Genomic DNA, 26,450 nt, shown 5'->3' on the forward strand with positions numbered 1-26,450 from the left:
GGCTATCAGCCACAGCTGCAGACGAGCACATTGTGAGACATTCTAGCGGCAGCCACTGGAGCAGGCAAATGCAAACTGAGAAGGTACGGTGACAATCGTGTCATATTAAGTGTTAAATCACTATACATTTTCACAGCCATCACTGATAGCTTTGTGTTTGTTCAGTAACATCGGTCTCACAGTCTCAACACTCAAACAGAAGATACATTTGTAGAGTTCTCTCTCCTGATATATCAACTGGGAAGTGGGACAAGATGCCAGAAATGTTGAAAACATGTATTAAGTCGATTTAAATAACCCATTCACATTTTTAATAAACCTAATCTGAAGCTTAAAGCTGCTAACTGCTAACTAATTTATTTAAACGTGTTTTCTTCTTCTTTTGTCATGTTTAACTTAAGTGTTTCAAAGGCATCTGCATATTGTAAACACAATACAAATTAAAATTGTAATTTCTAATAATGACAAGCAATATTTATGTAATATTTATGTTTATAACATGGATTCTTGTTTAGGGTGACCCTGACTATGTCTGTGTCAATTTTCTTGAGACTTTGCTGTACAGTTTTTGAGAAAATTAAAAAGGAAAGTCTGCTCAAACTTCCTCATATTATAATTTTTTTTTAAATCCTTCATAGGTTATATTAAACTTTAAATCGATTCTTGTTTTAGGCTAGCCCCAGTATGTCCATGTCAATTTTCCTGTAGTTTTCCTGTAAAATAATAATAAGAAACTTAAAAGGAAGATAAACTCAAATTAGGATAACTTCGGTATTTTTCAACCTGGGCTCTATTTCCCCATGTGTATGTGTGCGTATGATTCATGGGTACCACTCGTTCTAAAATCGGTTCAGTATTGAGCCGCGAACGAGCTAAAACGGTAACGGGGGCAAATGCGTCCCGTATAAAAGTGCTTTTTTTCGCCACTGACCAAAGTGCTTTTTTTCGCCACTGACCGGTTCAGATCGCCAGTGCTATCTCTGTAGATAGCATATTGTGGCGGCCCTGGGGAAGTGGTGAGTGTGAATGAGTGCAGTCAGCTGTCAGTCAGTGTTGGAGCAGAGAGGGGGAGGGCGGCCCCGCTGGGTACTGTAAGTGAGTATGTGTGTATGAAGTGCGTGTGTTACGCTGGAAGAGTCAGAGTTTGGGACGGAGTCTTTTACGTGCTACCCCCTGGAGTGTTACCGGAGTTTTTGGAGTGCTCAAATAAACGGGCCTTTTTCCCGAACGCAAGAACAGGATGTCGCGCAACACCCCGTACAGCTTTCATAGGCTGCCTTTGTCGGATGGCGAGATGCTGAAGTTGTGTCTAGTTGTGCTACAAATGGATACTAACACTCCTGTCCAGACACTGCGCCTTGCAGACCATCGGGTCTGCAGGGCTCACTTCTCCCAAGATGACAACTGCCAGCCGAAGAAGAGAAGACATCCAATCCCGAAACACCTCTTCCGCAAGAAAACGGCTGTCCCACGAGTAGAGAGAGCTACAGACACAGTGGAGCAAAGCTCGTGACATCACACAGCCCAGAGGTAAGGGAAAGGCTAGTATGCCATTTACAGAGATAGCACTGGTGATCTGAACCGGTCAGTGGCGAAAAAACACTCACTTCATACACACATACTCACTTACAGTACCCAGCGGGGCAGCCCTCCCCCTCTCTGCTCCAACACTGACTGACAGCTGACTCCACTCATAGCACTGGCGATCTGAACCAGTCAGTGGCCAAAAAAAGCACTTTTAATTCGCAAACTTATACGGGACGCATCTGCCCCCGTTACCGTTTTAGCTCATTTCGCGGCTCCGGTTGCATCCTCCTCCCTCAATACTGAACCAATTTTAGAACGAGTTGTACCCATGAATCATACGCACACATACACATGGGGAAATAGGGCCCAGGTTGAAAAATACCGAAGTTGTCCTTTAACATTCATAATTTACTCATATTAGATTTGATGTTATTTTTTAAATGCTTAATCGGTTTTAGATATTCAATGGAATCTTGATCTAGGTGAGCCTCACTATGTCCATGTCAATTTTCATGTAATTGTACTATGCAGTTTATGAGAAATTTAAAGGGAAAGTCTGCTCAAATTACAAGTTAATGTAATCATAATTTCCTCATATCAAATATGAGAAATCCTTCATAGGTTGTATAAATCTTTCAATAGATTCTTGTTCAGAATGACCTCCACTACGTCCATGTCAATTTTCATGTAATTTTACTGTAGAAAAATCTGCTCAAACCACAAGATAACACATAAGTTTCCTTCTGCAAACAGTTTACACACGTTAGCTCTGCTCACATTTCAAGAATGCCAGCCAGTAATTTTCGCTTGCTGATCACAGGAGCTGCTGATCTACTGTTGCTTCCATCAGCTGAGCAGTCACACAATAACACAAACACAGCAGCTCCTGTGTTCAGCAATGTTAAATCACTGGTTTTCCCAATGGAGCCTGGCTTTGAAGAGAGCAATATATTGTCTTTGATTTACTGTTGGAAATCACTATCTGACATTAAAGTAAAGCAGTGAAAATACTCTCAAAATAGCATACTTAAACTGATATTGATTTTGTTTAGGTATCTAAAATAAGTTTTGTTGCTGAGCCCTCCACTGCAGTACATTGCTTAGCCTCCATGTCATGGACCTGGAGGCTAAGCAACATGTCCAGCCTGTTTCAGCCTGTTTCTCCAAACTGGAGGCATGCTGACCAACATCTAGTGTATGTAATGTGCTGTCTATAGATAAAACCCCACTTAAAAAAATCTGAAATATCCGTCTACGTAACGTTAACGAACTTTAACCGACATTAAACTAACGAGATGCATACACACATTTCGCTTGCTAACGTGACGTTTAACTTATCGGTGGTTGAGTCTTCAGTCTTCAGTTCTGCAAAACAAATCGGCGCAATCCAATGAAAGGTGCTGGGGCCTGTCTTTCCATATTCAACTGTGGTTTGCACACAAGTGCAGCAAGCTCTGGCTAACGTCACATCAGTATTTCTTAGTTTACTCAGAACTTGTGCTGAGCTGTGGAACAGGGGTAAATGTGGCAAATCCAGACCCGGATAACTGTGAAATAAACAATGTACCTCGAATTCGTCTCTTCTTCTTTACTTTTTGTTCTCCCCGCTGCTTTTTCCTAGGATAGCGACAGCATGGCCTGTCCCACTCTCCCTGCGATTGGCTACAACTTGTTGCCTTCGTGGTAAGATTAGTTTAAAAAAAAAAAAAAAAAAAAAAGAGATCAGATAAGCTGCCTTCCTTCTTCTTCTTCTTCTTCTTCCTGTTTTCCATTTTAATGGCAGACTAGGCGCGTTTGACGCATTGCTGCCTCACTCTGTTTACACTGGTCACTACACCTTAGTCGGCTTCTGCTGGCCTAAATATAGGATAGATAGGATATAGGATTTAAGTAAGGATAAAAATCAATCATTTTCCTGACATTTTGGCTTTTGTTGTAGTTCTCCCCAAACAGAGTCCATAAGGAGTATGTCTCCACTCCCAGCTTAGCCACTTCGACACACAAGATCTTCATTTTTTCTGTGCACAGTTGGCATCAGAGCATCACACTGCATGGTGTCCATCACTCCACATGCCAGACATTTCCCATCCTGGTGTTTCCCCACCAACAGTAGCCCACTCTGCAGTCTACAGGGGCCCTTAATCTAGTCAGCTTGATTTCATCTTCTCTGTTCACTTTACTGTGTCCGTTAACCCGTGGCTGAATGAAAAAAAGATGCCTGCACTTCTGCACTCACTCCTGCCAATATAAACCCTGACATCTATACTGACATTGTAGTGCAACCTCAGCCATCCTATCTGCTGCCACATTCCCCTCTATCCCTATGTGGGTCGGGACCCATAAGTACCCCACCCTACATCCCTGACTCTCCAGCCTGTAGATCTGAGTCTGGATTTCCCCCATCAGGTCTGGTCTGGCTCTCGACTTCCCCCTCTGAGTCCTACCAGGGCAGCAGCTGAGTCTGAACACAAAACTGCCTCGACTGGCCCCACTTCTTCCAACTACCAAAGCACTCATAAAAAAGCGATAAGCCCAGTTGTAAAGACTGCAACACCATCATGTCACCACCACCATGTCATCTGCTCTGACTGAACTCAAACTGGGGTACGCTCAGTCCAAATCCTGCCCTGCCACTCTCAGGATCTTTTGACCTATCTGTATAAATCAGTTGTCAGAGTAAGCCAGTCAGGCCTGCTATTTTTCTTGTTCTTGTTTATGTTCTTCTTGTTCTTCCTTACTGGTGGGTGAGTGGTTGGTTGAAAACCAGCTAAGTGTTGATAAACAGCAGGAACTATCTGATTTTCATTCTGTCTTTCCAATGAGACCCTTTGGTGAAATATCATGTTTTGTATTGCTCAGTGTATTTATATGAGTATGTGATTTGATGATTCAGATTGCTACCTCTGAACTACACTTGTGTTCAAAGGAAAAGTCAAATTAAATTAAAACTTTTTCTTTTCTTTTTTCTTGGTTAAAATAGTCAGTAGCAATGCTTATTCTACATAAACCATAGAAATTATGAATATACTATATTTAAATATATATATATATATATATATATATAAAGTGGTGTGTGTGTGTGTGTGTGTGTGTGTGTGTGTGTGTGTGTGTGTGTGTGCCTTATAACTAGTAACTAGTGTGCACCAGGGCCCATCACAATAGCGTGCACGAAGGCCACTTTGCAAAGAGAACACACTGGATTTATCCCCATATATGAATATAAGGGCTCTTGGATTAGTATGCAATATTTTGACTCATTCTATGAATGTGTCGCCAAATCCAAATGTCCTCAGTGTCACAATTGAATAGGGCCCCCCTGTCATGTTAAACACCTTATGGGCATCTAAAGACAATATAGCAGCTCCGTCATCTTTGCCTTTAACAATATGCAAAGTATTGAGAAATTTGCAAACATTACAGAAGGAGTACCTGCACAGCATGAAGTTTAGCAGGGGCTTATAGGTGCCAGGATCTGTTTTGTCTTTAGCTTTTAATAGTTTTTAATACAACACATATTTGCTTTACTAAAAAAGGATGGGAGGCTCTTGTTTTTAAAGGGATCTTGAATCATTCTCAGTAAAGTAGGTGTAAGGCCATCTCAGAGGGCTTTATAGATCTCTGGCCTGAACCCACCTGGTCCAGCTGCCTTTCCAGTGAGAAATATTTTATTGGCTTTCTGTAACTCTCATTAGGTAAAACTGCAGCTAAAGTAGCTACATGACTCCCCCTCTAGCTAAATGGCCTGCCCACATTACTTACATGTCAGTCCACAATTAGCCCTTCGCTCCTTGGCCTGGAAGCGGAAGTCCCAACAAAATTAATAGTTCAGCTAGCTATGCTATCAATCAGCTATCTATGAAGTATTAAAAGAAAGGTGGTTAGGATAAGTGCAATGGGAAGGCTACATCTCGTTATTTATGCTAATGCTTAGTTAGCAATTAGCTACCCATGAAGTTTTATATTAAAAGAGAGGTGATTAAGGTTATGGTAAGGGTAAAGGGATGGCAACATCTTGTTACTTATGCTAATGCTAAACTCATGATTGGCTATGAATTATTACATTAACAGAGAGGTCATTAAGCTTATGATAAGGCTAGTGGGAAGAGTTACATCGTGATACTTATAAAGTGAATCACGTCTTCATGAATTTTAAAGTAGATTATTGCTACAATTGGTCTCGTTTATTCACTACAGTGTAGCATTGTAGGGTTCAGATAACCATCTGGCTGGGGGGGTTGTCTTGTACTAGTGGTGGGCGTGGTTTGTAAGGGCATATCATATCATATCAAACGGAATGTGTCTACAGCTATACATGTCTCACTCAGACAGCAAAAAGTCAAAGTCCAAATTTTCTGTAAAAGTTGCATTCAATTGCTTGAAGTGAATTAAAAAAATCATCAAATTCTTCTTGCGTAGCTGTGAATTTGGAGGTGTACATAACAGAACAGAGCTCCCTAAATCGATTGTTGATATCCTTTAAGTCCGTAAGAATCCAGCCAGATTTAGATTTTTTTGTTATTGTTTTTTTAATAAATGGCTCTTTTTGCTTGTTATCCTTTTAACTGCATTGACAGTAATTTCTGTGGTTTGTCACCAAACTCGAAGTGTCCCTGTTTAAGTTAAAGTATTATGTTAGTAGTATATTGCCAATTTGTTCCTCTAAAAATGGTATTATAATCTGTCTGGATCAAGGAGTTTTTGTAGAGTTTTAATGTATTGTCTTGGGCTGGGTTTCGCCCAGGCTTTCTTGTCTTAAATGATGTGTATAAGGTACTCCTACTACTGTACCACCCTGGACCAAGGCACTGCCCTCAGAGGTGGACTCTGTGCTACCAACTCACCCTGACTACAGTGAGACAGGTCAAATACAGAGGCTGCACAGTATTTCTCTACAGGAATCAACAAAATCTAAAGACATAACATACAGTACATTAATACCACTATCATATACTGCTTTCACATAAAGGTTTGTGTGTGTGTGTGTGTGTGTGTGTGTGTGTGTGTGTGTGTGTGTGTGTGTGCGCTCGTGTTTGCATCTGTGTGTGTAAAAGGAGGAGGCGGTATCAGCTCTACCCTCTGTTATGTGGTTTTAGGTGATGATATGAGCAACATACTCTGTCCATCAGTCTCAACAACAACAAAACAAAAAAAAAGTTTCCAGCTGTAGTACTCTGAAATAAACCAAGATATATATAAGGGAATATGAAAAACCTGATTTTTCTGTGCTCATGTAAACACCATATCCTGGATATGATCAAAAATGGGATAAGCCTCATAAATGGGTTATTTGTGTCCTCATGTCATGTCATCGCACTTACTGTCATATATGGAGACAAGGCTGGATTGAAGTTAAGATAGATAAGATAAGATAAGATAAGATAAGATAAGATAAGATAAGATAAGATAAGATAAGATAAGAACTTTATTCATCTTTAACAAAATGTTTATGTCAAAGATGCTTAATATACACAGTAAAATAAAACAAAACTATAAATACACATGTAGAACAAAGCCTCCACCTGTGTGTAAAGCATGAATAAAATTGAAAATGTGTACAGAAAGGTGTATATTGTTATCATATGACAATATTACTATGAAAACTGCACAAACATTGCATCAGTGTTACAAATGTTTCAGTACTGGACAGAAATTAGATATTGGGAGGAACTACTTCACATTCATTATTCAGGGGAGAGTGGGGTAAGATGAGCCAGTGGGTAAGCTGACCCACCCCCTGTTTCTAGAGCAACTGTGCACATTTGTTCTCACGTGACTATAAATTCAGGAAGCTCCCAAGATTTCTATCTGTCTGTGATGGGAAAAAGCACATGGGATTATTATAAGTACATGTTTACATATTAAAAACTGTTTGTGCTTGTCACAGTTATTTTTCGGCATGTCAGGTATAATTACTGTTTTTCAGGTCTAAAAAATGTGTATTTTACATGTGGTTTGCCAACATATAAAACCATGGGAATCATTTATCTGAAAACTAGTCTGAGTTGCTAATCTAGACATTTTTTCCAAAATGGTGGGTACGGGGCAAATTGAGCCAAATGCTGTGGGGTAAACTGAGCTAGTGCTCCAACTACCCAACCAAAAGCCACTAAAGTGAAATGAAAGCTCTGAAGTATACAATGGTATTTCAATATTTTACACAACTGGTGGTTTATCACATTTTAAATATTGTAGAAAAGTTATCATACCAAGAACCTACCAGAAAGGAACCATCTGGAGGGGGCAGCCGCTTATGCCAAAGGTGTTGGCGAATGTTGGTAAATACAGTAGTATGAAATATATTCTTTAGGGTCAAGATTTGTTCAAGAATTTTATGGCAGGCCACCATCTCTTCTTATTATTTTTTCTGCCAAACACTCATTTGTTTATTATATATGATTAATGCCACATTTTTTCATTAAGAATTTTGTTACAACTATTTGTTGCTCCTCAAAACTACGCTGGCTGTCCTTTTCATTTGGATGACTACCCTCATTTACAGAAATGTTTTAAATGGTTTCACCAAAGGCAAACATTAAAAAATGTGGAATATTAAAGTACTTGGATGGTTTCAAATAAGGCTATATGAAAAAGGAAAATGTATTATTGAATCAGTTTTTTTAAAAGAGGTATCCTTAAAAAGTCACATGGCTCAACTTACCCACTGACTCGGATCAATTTAACCCTAACCTGGGGCAAGTTGAGCCACAGGAATACTTTTTTTTTTTCTTTTTTTAAAGATATTTTCCTGGGCATTTTAGCCTTTAATTGACAGGACAGGTGAGTGTGAAAGGGGGAGAGAGAGAGAGAGAGAGAGAGAGGGAGTGACATGCAGCAAAGGGCCATGGGCTGGACTCGAACCCGGGCCGCTGCGGCAACAGCCTTGTACAGGGGGTGCCTGCTCTGTCCACTAAGCCACCGACGCCCCGATGCTTTTTTTTTCTGAAGTCATATTTTCAGGGCCCTTTGTCATAAATGCATTATTTCAACTGTTAGGAGACATATTGAAAAAGGGGTAAACGTTTCCATTGTTCTTCTGTCTTATGTTTCCTTGCTGAAAGGACCACATAGGTAAATATTGACCCATCTTACCCCACTCTCCTCCATTTATTTATTCATATCAACTTCCTGCAGGAACAAATAGCTGTAGAGTCTGTACCTATATATAATGACTTGGAAATCACCATTGGCTAATGGGAGGTTAAGAGACTATTTTCACAAACATATCCCCGAAAAGCCACAGGTCCAGATGGGATTTGTGACCGGCTGCTGCACTCATGCAGTGAGGAACTAGCTGAGGCTTGGTGTCCCATCTACCAGAAGTCATTGGACTTACATATCGTCCTGTCCATCTGGAAAAACTCTTGTTATTCCTGTTCCCAAAAAAGCATCTTGCAAGGAAAATAATGACTATCGCCTGGTTGCTTTAACTTCAGTGGTAATGAAGTGCTTTGAGAAAATCATTATCAGTCTACTAAGGGCAGCGGTTGGTTGTTCACTAGACCCCTTTCAGTTTGCTTACAGGTGTAACAGAAGTACAGAGGACGCAGTTTTAGCTTTGGAACATTTAATTTTGAAACACTTGGAGGATAATACATCTTACACACGCCTTTTATTTGTGGATTTTAGCTCCACATTTAGCACGATACAGCCACATCTCTTAATTAAGAGGTTGATGGACCTTAATGTACATCCTCTCATTATTAGATGGTATCATTCCTTTCCAACTGATCGTGCTCAAAAGGTCAGTGTTAATGGCACTCTGTCAGAATCCAGAACTTTGAGTACTGCAGCTCCTCAGGGTTGCGTTAGCTCACCTGTCCTTTTTACAGTGTACACAAACAACTGTAAAACTGCCTACCTGAATAATTACATCATAAAATTCTCAGATGACACCGCTATCTTACCCTATTAAAGAAAAACAGTGATTTAGTGAGCTACTATTTAGAGATACAAAGGTTTGTAAAATGATGACAACCACCTTGTCCTAAATGTTAAAAAGACATAGGAGATGGTACTTGATCCTTGGCAAATTGGTGACCACAGGCCCATGGTCATTCATGACGCAACCATCTCCCAGGTCTCCTCATTTAAATATCTGGGCATCTGTATTGACAACTCACTAACGTGGACATGTGAACAGCCTCTGTAATAGACTACAGCAAAGGCTGCACTTTCTTCGCCGTCTCAGGGTTCATGGTGTTGACCAAAAATTTATGATCATTTTATCAAGCAGTCTTGGAAAGCCTTGTCAGATTTGGCATCACAGTTTGGTTTGGTAATTGGCCCAACTGATGCAAACTGCAGGGAAGATCATAGGAGTAAGACAGCTCCCCTCTCTGCAGTCCATCTATGGGGTGGAGCAGGGGTGGAAGCCCAAGCCAAATGTCCCTTGTGGACAATAAAGTTTACCTTGCCTTGACCTTGAACTGCCAGCCCCTGCACGTGTGTTATTATTTACATAACTTTTTGAAATCAGCTTTAACAAAAGCATTTCAAATATATGTGTAATTCAAAATGCTTTAAAACAGTAGCTATAATGTAAATACCAGTAAATGTATTTCATTGATGAAGTTACTTTTTCTTTCTTCCTTTTTAAACCGCTGTCTCTTCTTCCTTCCTTATTGGCTGACCTAGGACACAGGAACAAAGCTCTGCTCTCCGATTGGCTGATCTCGAGAGCAGTTATGAACGGTGGCTGACTGATGAGTTTGTTCCACGGCTGTATGAAGATGACAGATAGCCTACAGTACATAGTACTAGTTTAGTTAACAGTCGATACATAGTATAGCTTGCTACACTTGCAGTAGTACTAGTAGCATATGCTATCATTAGCCGTCTGTCACCAGCCTAACATTATTTGTGCAGCTATACTCAGCTGTTCTTAAGTGACTGGATGTTGTGTTGGCTTGAGGAGTGTGTTTTGGTGGGATCCTCCTCCTCCTCCTCTACACCGTCCTCCAGCTGCTCCTGAAATACTGACACGGTGTGCGCCTCTAGTATCCCACGAACCGGGCCGAGCGGGAGTCCAGGCCTGGCAGGGCGGCCCCTGATGAGCAGCGGCCGGGTGCAGCTCTCCTTTGCTCCTGCAGGAGGCAGTGCAGCGGGGTTACTGTCCATGGTGCTGAAAATTCGGCTGTCTCTGTCCGGGGTGCTGAACAGCTCAGGGCTGCTGGGCTCAGTCTGAGACGGCTGTCGCACTCAGACAGTCCCGTTCGTTGTGTTCTGCTGGGTTCTGCTTGTTGGAGTCACTGTAGTGCAGTACAGTGAACGTCTCTCTGCCAGTCCGGAGATGTCGAAGCGGAGGGGGAGGGTAGGGCAGTAGTCTGAGCGTAAGGTAAGGCTTTATGTCTCTGTGACAAAGAGCGTGAAGCGCACTTATTTGTCGGTATTTTCTGGGGCCTTGGCTGCAGGCCTTATGGTGGATTCCACGCCGAGCAGGGAGGACGTGATGAAGCGATTTGTAACGTTAGGCTAGCCCATCGGGGATATCAGCATGTTCTCTGACGGTTTTCCATTCGACATGAATTGAAGCAGAACCCAATGCGCGGACGGCCATGCTTTTAAGCTGATTTTCATTGTCGGTCGTTATTTCCGGCGCCTACAATGGCGGCCCGGTGTTGATGCAGGCAGTATAGTCAAAAGTGTAAACCGCGGAGCGCCGGTGGCCTTTGTATGTTTTGTGCTCTGTCAGTGTACCAGTTTAGAAGAGGAGAGAGGCATTTTCCTGGTTAGCAGCACGGCCTATATCTCTGCTTCCAGCACACAAGAAGCCTTTTACTGTCTACTTGATATTCGCACTTAGTTTTTCGTAGATGTTCTGCGGGAGCAGTCAGTGCACATTGAAGCTGCTGTCAAAGCCTCCCAGCAGGCGCACAGGCACTTTATTGCAGCTCTCCTGGCCAGCGATCCTGCGACCACTGCTGTCTGCGGTCAGACTGTCATGTATGACATTCCTTTAGCCTATATTATAGAGCATAGCGGAATCTTCAAATTGAAAAGCTATATTAAAATGATATATTTTCAAGTTATGTCTGTAATTTGGAATATCTTATTGATAAATATATATTATATATTTTATTGATAAATAGTATAAATCACAGTTGGTTGAATTAATCACCTGAAAGACTGACCTTTTGAAAAAACAACACAAAAAATCTGACAGTGGAAGTTGTCTTCGGCCCGTCTCATCCCTAAAAGGCGCAAAATGGTTTAGTCCACCCTTGTACTAGTATTTGTCACTAAACTCAGATAGAGCTTAATAAGTGACTTAATAAGTGAGGGGCCATGAACATATCGCATTTTAACTGCCTGGTAAACATGAGGTCAGGCCTTTTTTTGTGCCACCTTTCAAGAGCGCGGCGGCAGGTTGTGTCTGAGGTTGCTAGGGAACCTGAACACGCAACGTATTAAAGCCTATTTAGGCTACCTAAAATCCTGAGTGCAGAGTCGATCTTCAAGGTGCTGTTTACGAGTACAAATGTAAAGTTCACAGAGATGGCTTATGAACAGGGCCCAGCATTTGGTGCTATGCCCCTGTATATGTTTCATGGTAGTACAGAACTCTTGATTTAACCATTCTTCTTTCATCACCAGCTCACAGTGAAGGAGTTGGTTCTTTGTGTGTTTCATTCAACAGAAAATGACTTCAAAGGTCAGACACTGAGCCCAGGGGGACCAGGGGACAGCCAATCAATTAGAGAGAAGGAGCCTCAGCATCAAAGTATCTATCTGTCTGTCTGTCTTTCTGTCTGTCTGTCATCAATGCTGCGCCTCAATACTTAAGAACCTTGCCTCCCTCTGTCTTTCAGATGAGCCAAGACACTACAGAGACACGAACACGTACCCGCTCCAAAGGCACCCGGGGTCAGTACACACACACACACACACACACACACACACACACACACACACCAACCTCACCCCATAAGATTGGATGTAAAATGACACTAACGTGATATTTCATCCAGGGCTTGATTGCAGTTTTTCTCAGTTGCTTTGGTACATTTCTGAGATCATTCTTAACATTTACAGATCTGTGAGTGAATTTCTCGAAACAATTTGTACAAACAGCAGCAAACAATGGATTACCTGCAAAAGCTGTCAACTTGCTCAAAATCCTTAGTTTATCTCTCATAAGAAAATCATTATGTCCATGAACATGTCAGGGCCATCAGAATGACATGTCCTGGTGTCATAGTTTACAAACCAGAGCGTCAAAATGCACAGCCATGTTGTACTTTGTGTCTTCTCTGAGGTCACTCTGGCAAAGGTTTGGATGACAATGACTGAAAATGCACAAAGCTGCACCTCTTCTGTATGACATATATCATCTTCAACAGTACAAAGTTAAACATTACTGTGTGTGGGAGATTGATTGCAAGAGAATGGACAGAATTCCCATTTTCATCTTTACTGTTTGTATTGTCATTTGTTGACAGGTCATGTCATTGCGATACAGAACAGTAAGAGACAGGACTGTTTTACTGTTATAATATTTTTGTGTGGCAATATCATATCATCATACAGTGCAAAGTATTGATTTTTTTATTAAATAAATTAGTATTGCATGATAATATCAGCGTGTCATCAGAATTGGCCAACATGCTTTTTAAAAAATTATGCATGCATAAGGTGATGTTAACAACAGAAGAGACTTCATGATTACTAAAATGGTAAAATGGTAGGGAAAAAAGGGGATATATCCATATTGGGTATCGGTCAAATATCAGCAAAAAATCCAATATCCTGCATCGATTATTATTATGACCAATACAAGTTAAACCTTATTTAGCCTGCCAGAGTAATATCATCAATTGCTTTTACTGTCCATTAGATACATTTTGCTGCAAAAAAAAAGCACTGAAGTGAGATGTACAGACTGAAAACTTTATCTTATTCAATAAAACATGTTGACAAAGTGTTCCTCTAGAACCATAATTTACAGTTAAAAAAAGATAATAAATCGCAATATATTGCAATATGTTTTATTACAATACTCAGCATATGGCAACATTTAAAAGTGCAATAATACTGTATCGTGACTTAAGTATCATGATAACATCGTATCGTGGTTTCTCTGGTGATTCCCAACCCTACTACCTGGCCTCAGGTTAACTGTTTGTCAAATTAGTTTTTAGTAAAATGATTATACATAGGTTTCAATTAAATTAAAACTATATTTTGACAAGTAATAGCCTCAAGATGAGGTCATTATTATTGTCTAAAGGCCCTTATCTTTTCAGTTGCTATTGAGACTATGTGGTACTATACCAAACAAATTTGCTTTTGGCAAATGAAGAGTCTCATTGGGTCCCTGGAGGTGTTTGGCCCCACAGCATTTGTCCTCTTTGCTTGGTTGGTAGTCCAGCTGTGCTTACAAGTTTCATACAAAGGGGACACTCTCACTGTATGCACAATGGCATGCAAAACGTTTGGCACCAATGGTCAAAATGTAGTTAAGTAAGTAGAGGATGAACTGATCTCCAAAGGCAAAATGTTAAAAATGACACATTTCTTCGATATTTCAAGCAAGATTACTTTTTAATTTAAATCTTGTACAGTTTCAAAATAATAAATGAAAAGGGCCTGAAGCAAAAGTTCGGGCACCCTGCATGGTCAGTACTTGTTAGTGCCCCCCTTTGGCAGCTTTTTTTTGGAACCAGTCTTTCAGTTCTTGTTTGAGGGCTTTTCACCCATTCTTCCTGTAAAAGGCCTCTAGCTCTGTGAGATTCTTGGGCTGTCTTGCATGCACTGCTCTTTTGAGGTCTATTCACAGATTTTTAATGATGTTTAGGTCAGGAGGCTGTGAGGGCCATGGCAAAACCTTCAGCTTGCGCCTCTTGAGGTAATCCATTGTGGAATTTGAGGTGTGTTTAGGATCATTGTCCTGTTGTAGGGGCCATCCTCTCTTAATCTTTAGTTTTTTTTACAGACGGTGTGATGTTTGCTTCCAGAATTTGCTGGAATTTAACTGAATCCTTTTTTCCCTCTACCTGTGAAATGTTCCCTGTGCCACTGGCTGCAACACAAGCCCCAAAGCATGATCGATCCACCCTGGTGTTTAACAGTTGGACCGGTGTTCTTTTCATGAAATTCTGCACCCTTTTTTTCTCCAAACATACCTTTGCTCATTGTGTCCAAAAAGTTCTACTTTAACTTCATCAGTCCACATGACTTGTTTCCAAAAAGCATCAGGCTTTTTTCGATGTTCCATTGCAAACTTCCGATGCTGAATTTTATGGTGAGGACACAGGAAAGGTTTTCTTTTGATGACTCTTCCATTAAGATCATATTTGTGCAGGTGTCGCTGCACAGTAGAACAGTGCACTGTCACTCCAGAGTCTGCAGAATCTTCCTGCAGGTCTTTGGCAGTCAAACGGAGGTTTTGAGTTGCCTTTCTAGCGATCCTACGAGCAGCTCTCTCAGAATATTTTCTTGGTCTTCCAGACCTCAACTTGACCTCCACAGTTCCTGTTAACTGCCATTTCTTAATTACATCACGGACTGAGGAAATAGCTACCTGAAAACACTTTGCTATCCTCTTATAGCCTTCTCCTGCTTTGTGGACACTGTTATTTTAGTTTTTAGAGTGCTAGGCAGCTGTTTAGAGGAGCCCTGGCTGCTGATTTTTGGGACAATATAATATTTAGAATATTTATAAAGCTTTGAAATTCGTATCTCCTGGCCTTCCTTTACGATGATTGTAAACAAGCTATAGCCCTAACAAGCTAATTAAGGTCTGAGACCCTGGTAAAAGTTGTCTGAGAGCTCAAATGTCTTGGGGTGCCCAAACTTTTGCATGGTGCTCCTCTCCTTTTTTTTCACTCTAAAATTGTACAAAACAAAAATAATACACCAATCCTGCTTAAAATGTTTAAAAAATCAAGTTTCATTTTAACTCCATGCCTTTTGGAGATCAGTTCATCTTCTACTCACAACTTTTGATCAGGGGTGTCTAAATTTTTGCATGCCACTGTACAAGGATTAATGCTACAGTGTGTAAATGCGCTATTAGTAAAGCTGTTTCCTCCACAAAATTAAAGGTTCAGGTGTTTTTACACTCAGAGCTCTCATATTATTTTTTATTTGTGCATCTGCTGACTCTCGCGCCACTTTACGCTCAGTGTCGTCAGAACTTGTGGGACAAGAGATGAAGCAGGAGTTAAGGTAAGAGATTTTTTGCTTCAACAGAAGACTATCATGGTGTATGAAGTGTGTCTTGTGTTTATAAAGTGAGTATTTTTCTTGCTGCGTGTCAGTAGCAGCTGTCCCACCCCTGGATGTGATGGCAAAGGCCATGTCAGTGGAAGATATTCAAGACATAGGAGGTAAGGTTCATACAGTATTACATCAAACGTTGTGCACAGCAGTTAGTAAGCCAGTGCTTTTATAGGTCAGGAAGCTTTTGGTATGTGACCTATAAAAAGCACACAGCATCAGCAATCAGGTAAAGAAGCACTCAATTCAATACTTCATTGTTATGTCAGTACAGTTGATTGGGATTTGCCTCAGTGCAGCTCTTCAAACAGACAAAACAAAAAATATGTAAAATCAGAGCAGCAAAAAGTTATCACTTTTATGCACTCAAACATACATATCAGCAATTCATAGTACAACATGCACATGTATTAGAGTGTGATTATCAAGGTGATTATTTTATGATTGATGGTATATGGTGTAACTTTATGTAAAACCATATGTGATAGTTGAGCATGTTATTTTGATTTAGAAAATGTGATGTAAAATAGATGTTATGTGAATTGTTGTTAGAATATAACAATACAAGAAGCATGCAGCCCCAATATTCATTACATCTCACAATGTATAGTGTTGCCCAGAACAACTGCTGATTTTGCAGTTCTATGTGAGCATGTTAGCGTTCGCTTACATAGCCATCCCAATCTCCTCAGCATACTTGGATGTCCGATAGTGAAGAAAAGGAAGCTAGAGAAGGCTGAGGCTGAGGAAAACCAGTCTGCTCCCAAGAGGAGGAACCAGCCTGCCAAACAAGCAGCAGATGAGAGCTTCACTGCAGACAGTGATACAGCAGAAGAGGAAGAGACGCAGAAGGAGGAGGAGGAGGAAGAAGAAGACCTTAAAGAGAAGAAGAAAAACAATACAAAAAACAGACCAGAGTCAACAAAAAGTGAGTGAAACCAAACCAGACAAGTTACCGTGAAACATGACAGTACCAGTGTGCAAAGAGCAGGTAGGGCCACACTTTCATGTCTCACCAAACCAGTGCACCAAAGAGTGATTTTCACTATCGAATAATTCACCAAAAAAGCAAAGATTCTAAAAAATTCAAGGCAAAAATATTGTGTAGCAGAACAATATTGTTTTTTTTTTTCTTATCCCATTAACACCTCAGTTCATACCACTAACCCAAGGGTACTCATTCTTTGGCTGGCTTAAATAATCACAACTCAGTTATTGCAATACAGTAGTAAACAACAAAATTGTAAGATGGTGTGAAAACTATCAGCTGAATAGTTTCCATCAAGAATAAAGGCCTTTGCATACTGAGTCCGCAATTGTCGCACATGTAAAATTAAATACAAATTCACTTTGTCTAAATCATGTTGGGACACTGAGTCTGAAACTTTCATCCATCATTAAAATTTTCAGAGCAGCTTCAATTTTCTGCGTTTTTCATATCCGTCAGAAGCCTTTAGCGCAGTGGTGTCAAACATACAGCCCAGGGGGCAGAACTGGCCCGCCAAAGGGTCCAATCCAGCCCACTGGATGACTTTGCACACCTAATATTGATGCACTTGTGAAGGCCAAAAGGTGCAAGGTTTCAGGAGCAGGTTAAACAGTGAGGTGATATTTCATGTAAAGAGGCTTTTCACCCTGACCAGAGTGCAGTGAGTAGACTGACTGTGGGAAAACTAAGAAATACTGTTGAATTTGCATATATTTTCCTCAGGAAATTGCAGGCTGATCATCATTTGTTTTGTAAGTGGATGAACGTTCATAATGTACTTCTTTACACTTAAAAAAGGGAAATATTATGCAGTAGTTTTACTGGTCCAGCCCACTGAAGATCAAATTAGGCTGTATGTGGCCCATAAACAAAAATGAATTTGACACTCCTGCTTTAGAAAGAGATGTTCGATCAAGAGTCAGTGAAGAAAATATGGCAGCGGGACACAGCTGTGACAAGACAGAGGAACAGGGCGCACAGAATCACTTCATTACTCAGATAGCTCACTTTCAACAGGTCATATAGGAATATTCAGGTGGATGATGATATGGACCGCACACAGAACATGGAGACAGAGAGGGAGGACAGCTCCACCCCTTCATGGAGCTGCGGTGCCAAATGAAAGACAAGAAGGGAGTGGTGACAGGAAGAAATGTGTCTTTTCACTTTGTCACGTATTGCAAATTTTCACACCAAACGGAGCAATAAAACACATCGGAATCAGTGTGCAAGGTTTATGCACGTAACATTTTTTTTTTCTTTTTTTTTTTGATGACGGATTTAAAAAAATTCATCCGAAAAAAAAAGATTCAGTGTGCAAAGGCCTCAGTGAGCTAAATGCTAACATCAACATGCTAATATGCTAACAATTACAATGAATGTGTCTCAAATTGCATACTTCCATTAGTACACATCACTGGAGTACACTATGTACTTGCGACATGCACCAGAGCATGTGAGCGGAGCAGAGCGGGTGTAAATTTCCTCTCCTCGCTCGCAGTCCTGTTACTTTGCGCCGCTCGTCCGGTCCGCTTGGTTCTGCGCATTCTTCGCTCCGCTCCACTCCATCATAAATTTTATCCCGCTCCACTCGCTGACCACTCCGCTCAAAAAAACTGCATCGTACTACCCTAACCTGTAATCTTCTATTCACAAATAAAACATGAGCTTGGTAGATTCTCTGGGGAAGCCCTCTCCCCGCAGTTAGGGACCGTTCTACACGGTACCGCTGGCAGGGTGGAAATAAGTCAAAGTGTAGAGGAGACGGACCAGGTTAAGCGGCTGACCTCCGGGGAAGTCCTCTCGCCTCTCCCCGCAGTTAGGGACCCTTCTCCAAGGTACCGCTGCTTCTCTTCTCAGTTTCTTTTCTGAAGTACACAGTAAACTCCATAGTTTTGAAAAAAAATAGTGTGGGTGTGCGCAGGTGCAAAGATGGATTCTGGGTGGGGCATGAGCGACTTGAGCGAAATTGGAGCGAGAGATAAGGCTCCGCTCCACCTTTTAAAAAAAAATAGCCGCTCCTTGCTCCTCGCTTATTTTGGACAAAAAGTAGAATGGTTGTGACATCAGAGCCAGAAGTAACTTCAAAATAAAAGACAGGAAGATAAGATTGCCTATGAGACTTATAAATATCCTATTAAACTTTCCCATGTAATGAATATTAAAACACAACCTTTGAGGGAATCCCTATACGTCCTTCATTGGAACAATATGCATGACGATTTCCCTTATTAGTCTCTGAACAGCAACGTTATGGTTGAACAACAAGTTTTACTGTAGCCATAAAATTTGCAATCATAACATTTTATTTCTGTTTTTGTGAATAAAAAGTTCCTCACAGCAATGGCAGGCAGCTTTCCAAAATGCGCAAAACATCAGGTGTAAGTGGAAATAAAAGATAAATGGGAAAGTTTTATAGGATATTTATAAGTTTTATAGGCTATCTTATCTTCCTGTCTTTTATTTTGAAGTTAATTCCGCCTGTGATGTCACCGCCGTTCTACTTTTTGTCCAAAACAGTAAATGAAAAAATGAATCTGCAAAAAAACAAAATCGGGCTGGTATTTGAATTTGTTTTTGTCATTTTTCGTTTTTTGATTCTGACAACAAAAACGGAAAAACGGCTCCATTTTCTCGTTTTTTTTTTTTTTTTCGTTTTAAACCAAAAAGGAAAAAACGGAAAAACGGTCAGGGTACCTTCAGGCAGTTCGTTTTTTCGTTTTAAACCAAAAACGAAAAAACGGAAATACCATGGTTTTCCCGTTTTTTCCTTTTTGGTTTAAAACGAAAAAACGTTTTTTGTTGTCAGAATCAAAAAACGAAAAACGACAAAACCAAATTCAAATAACAGCCCGATTTTGATTTTTTGCAGATTCATTTTTCATTTATTGTTTTGGACAAAAAGTAGAACTGCGGTGACATCAGAGGTGGAAGTAACTTCAAAATAAAAGACAGGAAGATAAGCTTGCCTAAAACTGATAAATATCCTAAAACTTTCCCATTTATCTTTTATTTCCACTTACACCTGATGTTTTGCGCATTTTGAAAAGCTGCCTGCCATTGCTGTGAGGAACTTTTTATTCATAAAAATAGAAATAAAATGTTATGATCGCAAATTTTATGGCTACAGTAAAACTTGTTGTTCAACCATAACATTGCTGTTCAGAGACTAATAAGGGAAATCGTCATGCATATTGTTCCCATGAAGGACATATAGGGATTCCCTCAAAGGCTGTGTTTTAATATTCATTCGCCGAATTGTTTGCAATAAAGTAATTGAGGATATAATAAATTATTGGGTGTGCCACGTTGTTTTCTCCATAACTCATTGTTGCGTCAGAGAAGTGTCAAGCTGATGTTTGCCCTTTTTACAAGTAGATGGCAGTAGGCCTATGGATTTATTTGCTGTCATTGAATGCCTGGTTTTCTCTTAGTTTCTGTTGGATTATACAGACCTGCAATTCTTCAGGTTATTGATATGGACAATTCAAATTATATGCAGCATATATTTACTTGTATTCTTTTATATTGTTTTATCACATAGGCCTATGCATTGTTGGCAGAGATGGGCAGCATTTTAATTACATGTATTTAAAATGTTTTATCGCCAACTATGACAATAGAAATGTCATACAAAAATACATCCTGTGCCTTTTTTCAAAATCTGATTAATCGAATAAAATAATCAATGATTAATCGATTATTTAAAAAAAATATATGTTAGTGGCAGCCCTAACTGCATGCAACACATCTGATTCATATTATTTTAACCTGTTAGTGTTTCTTGCAATGTCCCTCACAAATAAACTAATAAATACATGAATACAAACACCTTAGCTACTATTGCACATTTGAATGTGATGAGGAACCTTTAATGTTCATATGAAGGCAAGTGAAGGAGCTCCTATGTTACGTTGTAATAACTTTTACTATTTTAATTTAAACTTTTTTATGTCAACCTCCCAATGAGGTGCAGTTTCCTCATCGCTGCCCTTTGCATTGAGGCCCTCCAGACTGGACTGCTATGGACCGCTTCGTCTTTGGTTTGCAGTCCATCGACCGCCAGTAAAACAAGGAAGAAGCAGCCACCGAAAAACAACGAAGAAGCTGCCGAAAAACAACTCACCTGATTTAGACAATGCAAACTTTTTTGAACCCACCTCTTAAAAGAATTAGATCAGGAATCGTTAAAATTCAAACAATGCCTGATCCTAGTGCTTTTTTTTTTTTTTTTTTTTAAATCGCAATTCTTTTCTTCGACGATTCCGAATCGATTCATTAATCCAAACAATCGAATTTTTTTTTCAAACAATTTTTTTTTCAAACAATTCGGCGAATAAATATTAAAACACAACCTTTGAGGGAATCCCTATACGTCCTTCATGGGAACAATATGCATGACGATTTCCCTTATTAGTCTCTTAAGTTTTTAGAGAAGAAGCCGCCGAAAAACAACTCACCTGATTTAGACAATGCAAACTTTTTTGAACCCACCTCTTAAAAGAATCAGAACAGGAATCGTTAAAATTTAAACAATGCCTGATCCTAGTGCTTTTTAAAAAAAAAAAAAAAAAAATCGATTCACATGAAAATCGCGATTCTTTTCTTCGACGATTCTGAATCGATTCATTAATCCAAAGAATCGCTTTTTTTTTTTTTAAAAAAGCACTAGGATCGGGCATTGTTTGAATTTTAACGATTCCTGATCTAATTCTTTTAAGAGGTGGGTTCAAAAAAGTTTGCATTGTCTAAATCAGGTGAGTTGTTTTTTGGCGGCTTCTTCATTGTTTTTCGGTGGCTGCTTCTTCCTTGTTTTACTGGCGGTCGACGGACTGCAAACCAAAGACGAAGTGGTCCATAGCAGTCCAGTCTGGAGGGCCTCAATGCAAAGGGCAGCGATGAGGAAACTGCACCTCATTGGGAGGTTGACATAAAAAAGTTTAAATTAAAATAGGAAAGGTTATTACAACGTAACATAACAGCTCCTTCACTTGCCTTCATATGAACATTAAAGGTTCCTCATCACATTCAAATGTTCAATAGTAGCTAAGGTGTTTGTATTCATGTATTTATTAGTTTATTTGTGAGGGACATTGCAAGAAACACTAACAGGTTAAAATAATATGAATCAGATGTGTTGCATACAGTTAGGGCTGCCACTAACTTATATATTTTTAAAAAATAATCGATTAATCATTGATTATTTTATTCGATTAGTCAGATTTTGAAAAAAGGCACAGGATGTATTTTTGTATGACATTTCTATTGTCATAGTAGGTGATAAAACATTTTAAATACATGTAATTAAAATGCTGCCCATCTCTGCCAACAATGCATAGGCCTATGTGAAACAACATAAAAGAATACAAGTAAATATATGCTGCATATAATTTGAATTGTCCCTATCAATAACCTGAAGAATTGCAGGTCTGTATAATCCAACAGAAACTAAGAGAAAACCAGGCATTCAATGACAGCAAGTAAATCCATAGGCCTACTGCCATCTGCTGGTAAAATGGACAAACATCAGCTTGACACTTCACTGACACAACAATGCGTTATGGAGAAAACCCGTGTTAACAGTAACAACGCGACACACACAATAATTTATTATATCCTCGATTACTTTATTGCAAACAATTCGGCGAATGAATATTAAAACACAACCTTTGAGGAAATCCCTATACGTCCTTCATGGGAACAATATGCATGACGATTTCCCTCTGAACAGCAACGTTATGGTTGAACAAGAAGTTTTACTGTAGCCATAAAATTTGCGATCATAACATTTTAATTCTATTTTTATGAATAAAAAGTTCCTCACAGCAATGGCAGGCAGCTTTTCAAAATGCGCAAAACATCAGGTGTAAGTGGAAATAAAAGATACATGGGAAAGTTTTATAGGATATTTTTAAGCTTTATAGGCAATCTTATCTTCCTGTCTTTTATTTTGAAGTTACTTCCGCCTCTGATGTCACCGCCGTTCTACTTTTTGTCCAAAACAATAAATGAATAAATGAATCTGCAAAAAAAACAAAATCGGGCTGTTATTTGAATTTGGTTTTGTCATTTTTCGTTTTTTGATTCTGACAACAAAAACGGAAAAACGGCTCCTTTTTCTCGTTTTTTCGTTTTAATCCAAAAAGGAAAAAACGGGAAAACCATGGTATTTCCGTTTTTTCGTTTTTGGTTTAAAACGAAAAAACAAACTGCCTGAAGGTACCCTCACCAAAAACCATGGTATTTCCGTTTTTTTCGTTTTTGGTTTTAAACGAAAAAACGAACTGCCTGAAGGTACCCTGACACAGGAAGCGGAAGTGAAGTGTACAAACGTCAAAATAAAATCTTCTATTAAAAATGTAACACCCAACATTATGCAAGCACAGACGCTAATAAAATAAATAAATAGGCCTACATATGCTATGCATATGAAATATATTTTATCCAAAAAATGTGTGATATATTACTTAGTTGCGTAGTGTGAATTAATAGCCTGCTTAATTACATATGTGGAAATAGCCTGTGTCGTCCTTTGTTAACCATTTCACATACAGATGTTACTCATTTCAATGCCGCAGCCACAGTGCAGGGGGTGAAATAATTGATCCAGGAGTAGCTGCAGTGCGCACCAACAACCAGCAGGTGGCACATGTGAGCAGTTGAGATGCAGCGTCCAACTGAAACTGTTTGAGAATTAACAGTATTGTTATATTTTCTGCCAGACCTGTACAGTATACTACCTCGTTACACAGTCTTAATTTCATAAAGGACATTTATACTATGATATTTAAACCAACCATCCGTATTATGAAACATGAAATTAAACTTTTAGCTTCTGAAGTATTTATTTAGACAGCTCTGATAGAGCTCAGGATTTACTCAATTTCACTGTATGAACCTGAACTGTGTGTGACCTTTTGCATGTGTAGAAGAACACAACACATTAATTAACATTAGATCCTGATACATTAGATCCAGATGGGCTAATTAATGAAGTTAGGCTGCTGTGTCTCGTACGTAAATGCGCACAGTGGGGAGACACACGTATCGTTTCTACTGCGGTTGCATCTCTGCAGGTATTTAATAAACTCAAACATCTTTTGGGGAGGGGGTGTTTAATAGTCAGCAGTCCCGCACCTCCAACTGAAATCATGTTCTCGCAGCTATGGGTTCACCCGCTAATTTATGCGCCATTTATGAACCACATTCACAACCAAATGTATTTCCCTGCACAACCAAGAATGAAAAATCAACCATCACAGTAGTATCGATACTTTTCTTGATAGAACAGAGTGTAAAGAAGCAGTTTTCTGTAAAATGTGCAGATTTAGGTTTTCGTGAGCTGATCGGTACGGAACTAACAATGACTGTAGAATATAATAAGCCTCCCGCCCCATGTGTGTATATGTGTGTAGCTTTGTATTTTGTATGGTGTGTTCTGTGTGTTTTTTGCTTTGTAGCCTATTGTTTGTTGTTGTGCTGTTGTATGTTTTGATTGTGGGGGACTGCGGATGTAAATTAGCTTTGAGCTAATTCTGGTGCAGTGCATCTTTTATGTTAAAAATTGTACACTGTCCCAATTCTTATATTTTAGCCTATAGAAAACAATAGCCTAACCCAAAGATTACAATAAATTAAATGGTATTACAAATTAAGCTATTTTCTAAAAGTTTACTACCCACTAGAATCCCACATCCTGTGTTAAATAGGCCTACAATGTATCTTAACTATATTTACAATGAAGCTTGATTCTGCATTCCCACATCCCATTAGCCCATACGTGAATGTTTACCATTCCTATGGCAACAAGTGACAGCTGATGTTAGCGTAAAGGCCTCTACACATGATCAGCTGTAAAACCGCTTTGCACTGGCTGTCCCATTGTTTGTCTATGGAGAGGGCGGCAACGCCTGACAAAGCGGCACTGCTACCCTTGTCGTAACGCACCGCTCGGATTTTCCGAGATTTTCAGAGTTGAAATTATTTGAATTTGACCGCGCCACTGCGCCGCACCTGGCGGTGAGCGAAGCGCATTGTTCTTATTATGTGAAGGCCGCTTTAGTTAGCTTAGCTCAATCGTCCAACAAACAATAACCCATAAAATTACAATTCAACATATTTTAACAAAATCAACAACAGCTACCAACAGTTACAGTCCTTACAACATTAGCTAATGTGTTGTCACAGGGTAGATTGTCAAAATGAAAGTAATAACAGCTTAAATCCCTGAGGAACTACGCTAGCATTAGTGACGGTTGCATCCACTCGTATGCAGTTACCTTACGTTACAGTTCCTTCAAACAATATCACAAAGCACAATACAAACCCATATAAACAAATTATCTATTAAGGGTACACTACTGATAAAATCTAAAGGTGCTTAGGTGACATTTACCCACCTGAAAGAATAAATGAAAACATTTTGCTGGTCTTCAGTAGCTTTACTCTAGGTGTAACTGTCAACTCTTGTGCCTTTACTCAAATCAGTTATGCTTTAAATTGAATGGGGGGCATCTGTATGGTATCTGTAAAGATACAAAATCGATATCATATGCATAAAATAATGTCACAATTTAGCGGGCGGATACACATAAATACCCTATATGTCACATTTGCAGTTCTACATCATGACACTGTTGAGGAAGATCATTAGGCTAAATAATAGGGGACCTGACACTGACCCTTGTGGAAATATCATAGTATAAATGTCCTTTATGAAATTAAGACTGTGTAATGAGTTAGTAGGCTATAGACCTACTGTAGCCTACAGGTCCGGCAGAAAATATAACAGTACTGCTAATTCTCAAACAGTTTCAGTTGGATACTGCATCTCAACTGCTCACATGTGCCACCTGGTGGTTGTTGTTGCGCACTGCAGCTACTCCTGGATCAATTATTTCACTCCCTTCACTGTGGCTGCGGCATTGAAATGAGTAACATTTGTATGTGAAATGGTTAACAAAGGACGACACAGGCTATTTCCACATATGTAATTAAGCAGGCTATTAATTCACACTACGCAACTAAATAATATATCACACATTTTTTGGATAAAATATATTTCATATGCATAGCATATGTAGGCCTATTTATTTATTTTATTAGATCCTATGCTTGCATAATGTTGGGTGTTACATTTTTAATAGAATAGCCATTCTACCCATAAATATCATATGTATATATATAGCCTATATTGTTTTTTTTCCCCTACCCTCTTGGATTTTATTTTAACGTTTGTACATTTCCAGGGGCGGAAATCCCGGGGGGGACAAGGGGGACATGACTCCCCCTTCAGTAAAGCTGTACCCCCCTAGAATCATTTGAGACACAATTAATAATTTTTGAACAATGCAGTAGTATTTATTGAAAGCACAATGTAAGCGGTGCTCATTATAATCGCGCAATAATATTTATATTATATTTATATATATTTAAATCTTAAAAGATTTAGTCCCCCCCTCCCATTCCTAGTAGTGGTATATCCCACACTCTTTCCAACAGGCGGGGCTGCTTGGCAGCAGCAGCAGCGTGTGGCTGGAACCGCTGTCCACATTGCGCATCGCAGGGTAAGATGTTCACTCACACAGACACAGTTTAACTTACACAAGTTACAACACATCCCATTTACTGTTACAACAAGCCCCAGGCCCAGGCTGATAATATAAACTGTCTGCAACATTTCTCCTGCATTGTTCAAAAGCCTACTCAATTACGAGTG

General features: G+C 39.5%; 2 protein-coding genes across 11 annotated transcripts in view; one reads left to right on the plus strand and one right to left on the minus strand.

Moving 5' to 3' along the window:
- Positions 1-3,252, minus strand: part of LOC126402556 (protein-serine O-palmitoleoyltransferase porcupine-like) — an 80,297-nt gene extending 77,045 nt beyond the window's left edge. For 2 of the 4 annotated variants that reach the window (XM_050064673.1, XM_050064672.1), the window contains exon 1: positions 3,095-3,252. The gene's annotated coding sequence lies outside the window, so the exon portion shown is untranslated. The remainder of the gene's footprint in view (positions 1-3,094) is intronic. The other 2 variants (XM_050064675.1, XM_050064676.1) reach the window with 1 other exon arrangement.
- A 5,873-nt stretch (positions 3,253-9,125) lies between these two features.
- Positions 9,126-26,450, plus strand: part of myt1a (myelin transcription factor 1a) — an 81,238-nt gene continuing 63,913 nt past the window's right edge. For 2 of the 7 annotated variants that reach the window (XM_050064582.1, XM_050064589.1), the window contains exons 1-6: positions 9,128-10,861; positions 12,164-12,247; positions 12,336-12,390; positions 15,651-15,693; positions 15,786-15,854; positions 16,437-16,672. In XM_050064582.1, coding sequence (XP_049920539.1) covers positions 12,336-12,390; positions 15,651-15,693; positions 15,786-15,854; positions 16,437-16,672 — 403 coding nt within the window. In that variant the 5' untranslated portion in view covers positions 9,128-10,861; positions 12,164-12,247. Of the gene's footprint in view, positions 10,862-12,120; positions 12,248-12,335; positions 12,391-15,650; positions 15,694-15,785; positions 15,855-16,436; positions 16,673-26,450 lie in introns of all 7 variants that reach the window. The other 5 variants (XM_050064587.1, XM_050064583.1, XM_050064586.1 and 2 more) reach the window with 5 other exon arrangements.

The sequence above is a fragment of the Epinephelus moara genome, chromosome 16 (genome assembly GCF_006386435.1).
Source record: "Epinephelus moara isolate mb chromosome 16, YSFRI_EMoa_1.0, whole genome shotgun sequence".
Lineage (NCBI taxonomy): Eukaryota > Metazoa > Chordata > Actinopteri > Perciformes > Serranidae > Epinephelus > Epinephelus moara.